The sequence below is a fragment of the Aphanomyces astaci genome (genome assembly GCF_000520075.1).
Source record: "Aphanomyces astaci strain APO3 unplaced genomic scaffold supercont1.90, whole genome shotgun sequence".
NCBI lineage: Eukaryota > Oomycota > Saprolegniomycetes > Saprolegniales > Verrucalvaceae > Aphanomyces > Aphanomyces astaci.
Genome location: NW_009798353.1, coordinates 32,576 through 40,665, shown reverse-complemented (window position 1 = coordinate 40,665; position 8,090 = coordinate 32,576). Strand labels below are relative to the sequence as shown.

General features: G+C 45.6%; 4 protein-coding genes across 4 annotated transcripts; 1 reads left to right on the top strand and 3 right to left on the bottom strand.

Moving 5' to 3' along the window:
- Positions 1 to 1,103: 1,103 nt before the first annotated feature.
- H257_16676 (hypothetical protein) lies at positions 1,104 to 1,368 on the bottom strand (the record flags this gene model as incomplete). The annotated part of the gene is made up of 2 exons (XM_009845201.1): positions 1,104 to 1,245; positions 1,331 to 1,368. 2 exons carry the CDS (start codon positions 1,366 to 1,368, stop codon positions 1,104 to 1,106), a joined length of 180 nt encoding a protein of 59 aa, XP_009843503.1.
- A 1,685-nt stretch (positions 1,369 to 3,053) lies between these two features.
- Positions 3,054 to 4,606, bottom strand: H257_16675 (sepiapterin reductase; the record flags this gene model as incomplete). The annotated part of the gene is made up of 6 exons (XM_009845200.1): positions 3,054 to 3,164; positions 3,299 to 3,361; positions 3,470 to 3,576; positions 3,972 to 4,302; positions 4,363 to 4,434; positions 4,499 to 4,606. The coding sequence occupies 6 exons, from the start codon at positions 4,604 to 4,606 to the stop codon at positions 3,054 to 3,056; spliced, it is 792 nt and encodes a 263-aa protein (XP_009843502.1).
- Positions 4,607 to 5,280: 674 nt separating this feature from the next.
- H257_16674 (hypothetical protein) lies at positions 5,281 to 6,352 on the top strand (the record flags this gene model as incomplete). Its single annotated transcript, XM_009845199.1, has 2 exons — positions 5,281 to 6,231; positions 6,329 to 6,352. The coding sequence occupies 2 exons, from the start codon at positions 5,281 to 5,283 to the stop codon at positions 6,350 to 6,352; spliced, it is 975 nt and encodes a 324-aa protein (XP_009843501.1).
- Positions 6,353 to 6,634: 282 nt separating this feature from the next.
- On the bottom strand, positions 6,635 to 7,273 carry H257_16673 (hypothetical protein; the record flags this gene model as incomplete). Its single annotated transcript, XM_009845198.1, has 1 exon — positions 6,635 to 7,273. One exon carries the CDS (start codon positions 7,271 to 7,273, stop codon positions 6,635 to 6,637), a length of 639 nt encoding a protein of 212 aa, XP_009843500.1.
- Between the last annotated feature and the right edge of the window lie 817 nt (positions 7,274 to 8,090).

Sequence of the window (8,090 nt, the reverse complement as noted above, 5' to 3'; positions counted from 1 at the left end):
CACCCCAACCAGCCCAATCAGCCCAACCACCCCAACCACCCCAACCGTCCCAATCAGCCCAACCACCCCAATCAGCCCAGCCACCCCAATCAGCCCAACCACCCCAATCAGCCCAACCAACCCAACCAGCCCAATCAGCCCAGCCACCCCAATCAGTCCAACCAACCCAACCGCCCCAACCGCCCCAATCACCCCAAACAACCCAACCGCCCCAACCAACCCAACCACCCCTATCAGCCCAACCAACAAAATCAGCCCAACCGCCCCAACCACCCGAACCAACCCAACCAGCCCAATCATCCCAACTAGCCCAAGTCCGGCTGCGACAACTGCAACGCGTGCTACTACCCCGGCGGTATTTCGTGCTTGTCAACCTTTAACAAGGCCGACTGCGAGTACTACAGCGCCATGTACTGTACGGCACCATGTGGTGCGCCAACTAGGCTCTCGTCGAATTGTTGATTGTAGTACTTACTGTAGTAGTAGTAATCAACAATCTAATGTATGGCATGTGTCGAGCGTGAGGACGATAGACGAACGATTGCGAACTGCTACAAACAAGGCATTTTTTTGTAGTCTTTACCGTACTTGAGTTCAGAATAATTTAACCATAATTTGAAAACCTTTATGAAAAATAATGGTTTTTCCAAAAAAACAAGTGAAAAACCAAAACGCAAAACCAAACGTGCCATCCCTTGTAATTAGTGAAGATAAGGATTTGATCATTTCGCAGTTGTTTCCAATATGGCTCACAGTGTCGTTGGAGTCGACGCCGAGGATGAAAGGGTATCACCGCTGGAATCACCGATGGATATCGCACGATATTGACAAGTTAAACAACTGTGTTATGTCGTTCGAATCGACGGGCTTGAAGAAAGGAGTGGCGCCAGGACTCGTTTTCCGAATAGCCACCTTGACGACCTGTACCCATTGTATTGTTAGTTGGGCCATAACCGTAAAACTGTTGTCAAATGCGCAATGGAACTAAACGATATGTAGCGTTGCGATGGGGGTCGACTGCTTCTGCTACTGCTCTTGGTTGTGGGGGGCCATGTTCACCGTGCAAGTCGTCCACCGCTCGAAGTCTTTCTAGTCGCCGCCTCTCAGGAACTCGCAGTTGACGCCCACGACGGTGGCTCCGGTGTAGCCTTCATCGGGGATTGCGTAAACAAGACAAGTCGTTCGTCCAGAACTTGCTCCAGGGTTTGAAACTCGGAAAGGCATGCGATGGGCACATCTGTCCACCTACAGTACCAGTAAAATCAACGAGACTTCCCTTGGATCTCTTGACGAACTTGTGCGTGTGGAGAGAATAATATTGTCAACCAACACAGCCGTTGGGGTGACAAAGTTGCCCGATCGGTCCATTATTGTATACAGAAATCAATTGACAGTGAATCGTCGCTGATTTAATAATAATAATATTTTATTCTATTTTTATTACTACGTAGTACTACGTAAATGATTACTACGTAGTACTACGTAAATGAATACAGTAGTCCCCCGCAATAGGGAACCCACAATAAATCAATATCCTCGCAAAATACATTCGTTCACAAGATGGTGCAAAATAAATTTAAAGAGGCTGATTGAAATTTCAAACGACACATGTTGCGAAAATGCACTTGGTTGTCAAAATGCCGTCAACCTCGACACGGATGAGACTCACTGTCGGGCAAAAGCGCTCACTATTGACGCACCACAAGTCCATCTGGCATGAGAGGACTTGAAGTGCGAATTTGGGCTCAGCATGCGTTTGGGCTGCCACGTGTGCCCCAAAAGTCGACTATGCGACTATGTCTCGTTGGCTCAACACCCAGAGTGACCACATGGACGTGCATCCGTCACATAAATCAGCACACAAACCTCGCCTACCAGACACAAACAGTAAGTAACTCTAACTGCTGGCGCCATACGGGTATACTGGACGAAGAGATGTATGATTTAATCGAGAGTATGAACAACCTTTGAGGAATATAATGTGCGCATTGTTGTTGGTGTGCGTTTTGTCTTCTGGAGGTTGCCAGGGTATCAACCCCCTCCGAATATGATGTCCATTTTTGACAGTGAATCCAAGCACTTTCCAATACCATATGCTAACTCTTGTCCAATCAGAATCGAGCTACCCATCAAACATGCCTTTTTAACTTTATACTTGTGTAAATTGAAAACCTCTAAAACCATATCGACAACAAAGGTTCCCTATTGCGGTGGACTACTTTACAGAGAATCTATTGAATCGTCGCTGAATTCTTCATGAATGGCGCTGTAGTTTAGGTTGAGAATATTGTCAAATCGATTCGAAACTGGAGCCTCAAAAGCTTGGACGGTTTAAGGCAGGGATGTTATCCGAACTATTTTCGAGGATTTTGAAAATATATCGAAAACATTTCTTAATTTCTATATAAAACATGCAACACCCTGCTTTTGAAGTTGTGTGTTATCCGGAAAAATTCACGTTTTAGCCAATCAGGAGTCGTATTTTCGTCCATGCTTGAAAATGAATGTTCGCAGACCAGCCCCTCAGCAGAATCGAATGTCTTAAGAGAATGGATTAAAGAACCTCCTAAGCCAATCAAATCACGTGCTGGTCAATTTCTACCAATCCAAACGTTTGACTCGGGCCAGTCTCTCCGCCATGGTCAAAACCATATATATACTAATCGTTGTATAGTATAGTTTGTACAAGCTTAAATCGGATCAAATGGATTCGAATGCTATTTGACGAAATGACTCACAAGTCCAAATTTGGATGAAATGCACAATATCAACCAAACAAGAAAGGTCTCGATATATTGTTGCACTTGTAGCAAATTCTTATGATCCCAGAACTGACAATGATGTTCCAATCGAAACCACTCGGAGGCTCCGTGTTATCGTTCAACAGTTCGACACGGTGTAGCAACAGGATAAAACATGCGTAGTAGGATTCGAGCTCGTCATGTGCTTACTATTTTATCGTGAGCTCAAGACTACAAGATTGGAAAGGAGCCGATGTTATATGACTGCATATAGACTTATTTGTCTAGTAGTATGCTGCAGAGATGTCTTACTTAGCCTTGGTAGATGTCGTAATAATCCACATGGGTGCCGGAAACCAGCGTCGGCCCAAATACATGCGACACACACAGCTGCGCCGACACATTCACATCGACGTATGTGCCCTACAATAACAAGTGCATTGGTCTTAACGTTATAATATAAATGAGACATATAATCATATTTCATTCAGTATATACCAACGGAAATATACACTAATTTGTCGATGCAGGACTGATATCTAATTGAATGAGCTTACATCGGCTTGGAGTTTTTTAAACATGCGCTGGAGGGCCGGGTCCGTCGCAGGTCCATCTCGGATCTACATTGCATCCATGAATATAGTAATTACATGCGTATATATATAGTATAATATAGTAATTATATGCGTATATATATATATTTATTTATATATAGTATAATCGCCCACCTCGTTTCCCATTTCCGTTTGCATGGGTCCTGGCGCGAAATTGAGGCATTTCACACGCGTCGTGTCTTCTTCCGTGGCCACCACTCGGAAATGCATGTCGCGAGCCGCTACAAGACCGGAGGTGCATGTACTCAATGCAGAGAAAATAATAAATAAACATAGATATAATATACATAATAGAGAATATATTTATAATACATTATATATATTTAATATATTTAATATATATTATATATGTATATGTATATATTAAATAGAGAATATATATATAATTTATATATATATATATATTAAATTTTGAACGAGTTTTCATATGTATTACAGTATCAATCAAGGACAAGCCATGTCAACCAATCATCCGTACCTTTGAAAACACAGTAGAGTCCACAGGTGGCGAAGGGTTCAATAGCGTTTAACGAACTAACGTTGATCAAGTAGAGCACTGGTGATGGCACTACAGCACTCTATATCAATTTATAACTGAAATGGGAACTGTACATACCTCTAGCCGCCTGAGCTTGGGTGCCATACATTTGCAAGAGTCTAGATATATTCACTATGGTTAGTCGAAGTATGGACATTTGATCTTGCCGTTTGTTGATCCATAGTACGGAATTCACGTTCAGTTCCATGTGCCGTCGAATCACTTGGGGAGATGCCACTTCGGCAATGCGTCCCACTTGGCCCAAGGATCCAGCGTTGTGGACCACCACAACACGGTCGACGGACGCGACTACTTGTGCTTCCTCAAGGAACGTGTCGATGGCAGGTCCGTACGTCGAGTCGTCACTCAAGTCCACGACGGTCTGCGTCACATGGATGCTATGGCTGGTCTGCGTACAGTACAGGTGAATCATATGAGCTTGATCAAGTACCCTAGCTCGAACTCATACCTGGCGTTGCCAAGCAGCAGTGACGTCGGCCGCCGTGGCTGCCATACCAGCCGCGTCGCGGGACCACAGGTACTACAGATTCGATGAGAACGACAGATGGAGCTGGATGGACTATCTCCATGAAGAACTTCTCTACCAAGTGCAGATCTCCATCGTCGGCGGAGGCTTTGTTCGCTGCGAAGGCCAAGGCCAGTGCACGGCCAAACCCGCGGGACCCTCCCGTCACCAGCACAACCCACGCCATGACGACGAATGCCCAAAATATAGTACATTTATCCAGATACGTTACATCAATCAAGGATTTGCTAAAATGTCCGAGTCCCTAAATGTTTGTACGGATAAACTATATTCGGATAAAGCTCGTGATTGTGGTCGGTGAGCAAAATCGTTCGTGTCTGGCCCTGCAACATGGAAGGCAACCCAGTCGCCGTTGTCGATGCTGCGTGTGCGATATCCTCCGTTTGCGTTTCCGTTGCTGCGATGCTTAACCGTGCTGCAGACAATTACAATGTTTTGAGTCAAAACGAGCAACAAGGTCTGATTTGTAACAAAGCTCGAACATTCGTTCGACGCTCGCATCGCACCAAAGGAATGTCCTTTGCACCTGCTATCGCTGCTTCTTCTGCTTGGAAGCAAGGCGGGGCTATACGAGTACATGGCAGGACGTTCGGCCAAATTCGACGATGTTTATCGTGTCCGAATAATGCTGGTTAGACGATGTTTATCGTCCCAAATCAAGGTAAAAATGTATGTTTGATGCCATTAAGGCCCAGTACGAAGTACCAAACTTCCGGAGACTCCTCCAATCAAATCACACAGAGTGTCCGGGATAAAATTAATATTATCCAGGACATAAAATACCTCCTGGGAGTCTCCGGACCACAAACAGACAGACAATTCGTTCGATGTAATTGTGCGATGGACTCAAACGCAGCCATTTGTGCTGCTGTGGTTGCCGCTGTGCAAGCTGTAGTCTCGCACGACGGACGAAACAACCCTGGCCCGAAGGTGCACAAGATCGTTGTACCTAACTCCTCATGGGAGACTGTTAAAACCAACCCAGGTTACGACCAATGGTTTCGTCGCTACCTGCGATGTCGGCGCTCAGTGTTCACGACGATTGCACGCAAAGTCGATGCCAAGTGGACCCAAGTTCACGGACGACTGTACCACAACACAGCCATCTTGGTTGACGATCGCGTAGCCTGCGCGATGCACTACTTGACGCATGCCGATGGATACGATGCGACAGCGTTAGTCTTTAGGATCAGCAAGACGATGGTGAGAACGTACACGTTGCAAGTTTGCCAGGTTCTATGCCAGTGCTACTTAGCCGATGCTGTTGGCATGCCCACATCTCAAGCTGCGTGGGAGACAATTCGTGGTGGGTTTGAAGACGTCGCTGGCGTGCCAAACGCCTACGGTGCTATCGATGGAACCTTGATAGCAATCAAACGGTTCACGGACTATAATGGGTGGTATTGTCGCAAGGGTTTCCCTGCCTTCAACATGCAGGCCGTGGTCGACGACAAGATGCGGTTTATGTCGTACTCGATTCATTCTGGGAGTCAAAACGACAAAGCCTTGTTCCGCGAGTCACAGTTCGGCAAATCCTGCCATCAAAACGTTCCCCGGGGTGGTTGTTTTGTGGCCGACGGCGGGTACAAGTTATACAGTCATATCCTGACGTCGTTTGCACTTCGATTTGGAATGAATGCTGACGAAGCCCACTACAATCTCCTACACAGCCGAACGCGAATGGCGGTGGAGTGTGCATTTGGGCTGTGGAAAAATACTTTTCGTATTTTTCAAGTCAATTTGTTGCATGGGTCGCCTGCCGAAATGGTCTTGCTCATCAAATCAACGCTGGTACTACACAATTGGTTTATCGACGAAAAATCAATTGAAGCAGGTATCCCTAGAGTAGAAGACTATGAAGAGTGGATGCATATTGGTGGCGACGTAGTCTACGAAAGCGAAAGAAATCTAGTTGATGGTGTTGCAGCTCAACATGTCCGTGACCAAATCAAAACATATCTTTTTGAAAATGTAACTGCGAAATAAACCAAAAACATTTCAATTGAATATTATTGTTTGGATTCAAAAACATTAGCAACTTCGCTTGAATTTCATTTCCACGCTCTAAGGCCGCAATAGTCCTTTCGTTCATCACACCTGTTGAAACTAATATTTCCTTCGTTTCCGCCAATAATGTCGCCACTGTAGCAATGCTCGAGTCCGGAACCGAACGAAATGCAGCAGCATCGACTAGTCATTTAGCCAACGCATCGCCCAAGGACACCAGACCGGCACCAATGTCAACCTTGGATTTGGATCGTTGTTGTCGCTGGCTCTCCAAGTCATCCACCGCCTTGCGCTTGTTTGCTTGACCACTGTTTTCTGTTGGGAATGGAACATCATCTCCAAACTCGACGTCGCCTAATCCTCGCATGTCCCCAAACGCTGCAACCATGTCATCCCAGTAAACGGGATAGTCGATAGGGATGTCGGAGTCGTTCCCCGTCGCAGCTTCCTTGATGCGAATAGCCTTGTACTTGGCACGGATGTCGTACTCCTTGTTCTTTAACGACGTTGTTGTGACAGCGTTATCTCCTCCAACAATAATGTTGAACTGCAGGCGCAGACGTTCCCACAAACTGCACTCCTTTTGATTTGAGTTGCACTTGCTGAAAGTCTCCTTGAAGCGGCCGTACCGGAGCTCGAGCAAAGTAACCACCATATCATCCCTGTAAAAGGTCGGTGGCAACGTGACTTGAACCACCTGATCTGCACACGCGGCGGCTTCGACGCCGACAGTTCCATGCATGGCTTCTTGGAGGAGCCGGACTTGTTCCTGAAGGTCTTTTTTCGTGGGTGTCTTTGCCTTGAGCGTCTTGGTCGGGCGAGTCATCTTCAAAAGTGGTGGTTTATCACGACGAATGTCGCCATTGGCGAATCTACGTCCAATCATGGGTCTCATTCCTGGTCTATCATCCGGTGACAAAACATTTTTGCCTTTTTCTTCTGACCAATAAGATTGGAGTTTAAATTTACCTCCGAGGACGGCCCGGAGACGACGAGTACTTCGCACTCCTTTTCATCAATATATATAGTTTTACTTCGAACTGGGCCTAACCAGATCATAGGTCAATTGTAAATACCCAAACAGAGTGGCCAATACCTTTCGAATTCAATTTTATAGGTATAAAACAGTTTTATACTAGTACAAACAAATCAAAATTAGGAGGGTCACAAAAACAACCGGAGCATAAATTATGGCAAAAAGAAATGGTCGAAGCTAGGCTCGAAACGCGGACTATGTCGTCTGCAACTTGGAATCAAACCAACACACTAACGATGCACCTTGCACTACAGTGGTATTTGACTGTTATAGTACAAGATTCGTGGCAACCAATTCAAACTGGGGACACCTACATAGTGTAGGACCGTGCTGTGGAAGTACAGTAAGCTCACATGTGTGCCGCCCTAGTGTGAAGCCTAGCAGGAGTCATTACTACCTGTACTACCTGTAGAATATATGGTGGTAGCCACATTCGACTATGGAGTAGATAGGCTTACAGTAGTATGATGAGCATTATTGAAAGCTGACCTTGGGGAGGGCATTCGATTGAATATAAGTGGAGTCAATTTGCTACTATAAGTGGAGTCCATTTGCCTGTTTAGTTTGCCTTGGGCTTAACGCGTTAATAGAGATGTTTAATATCGGT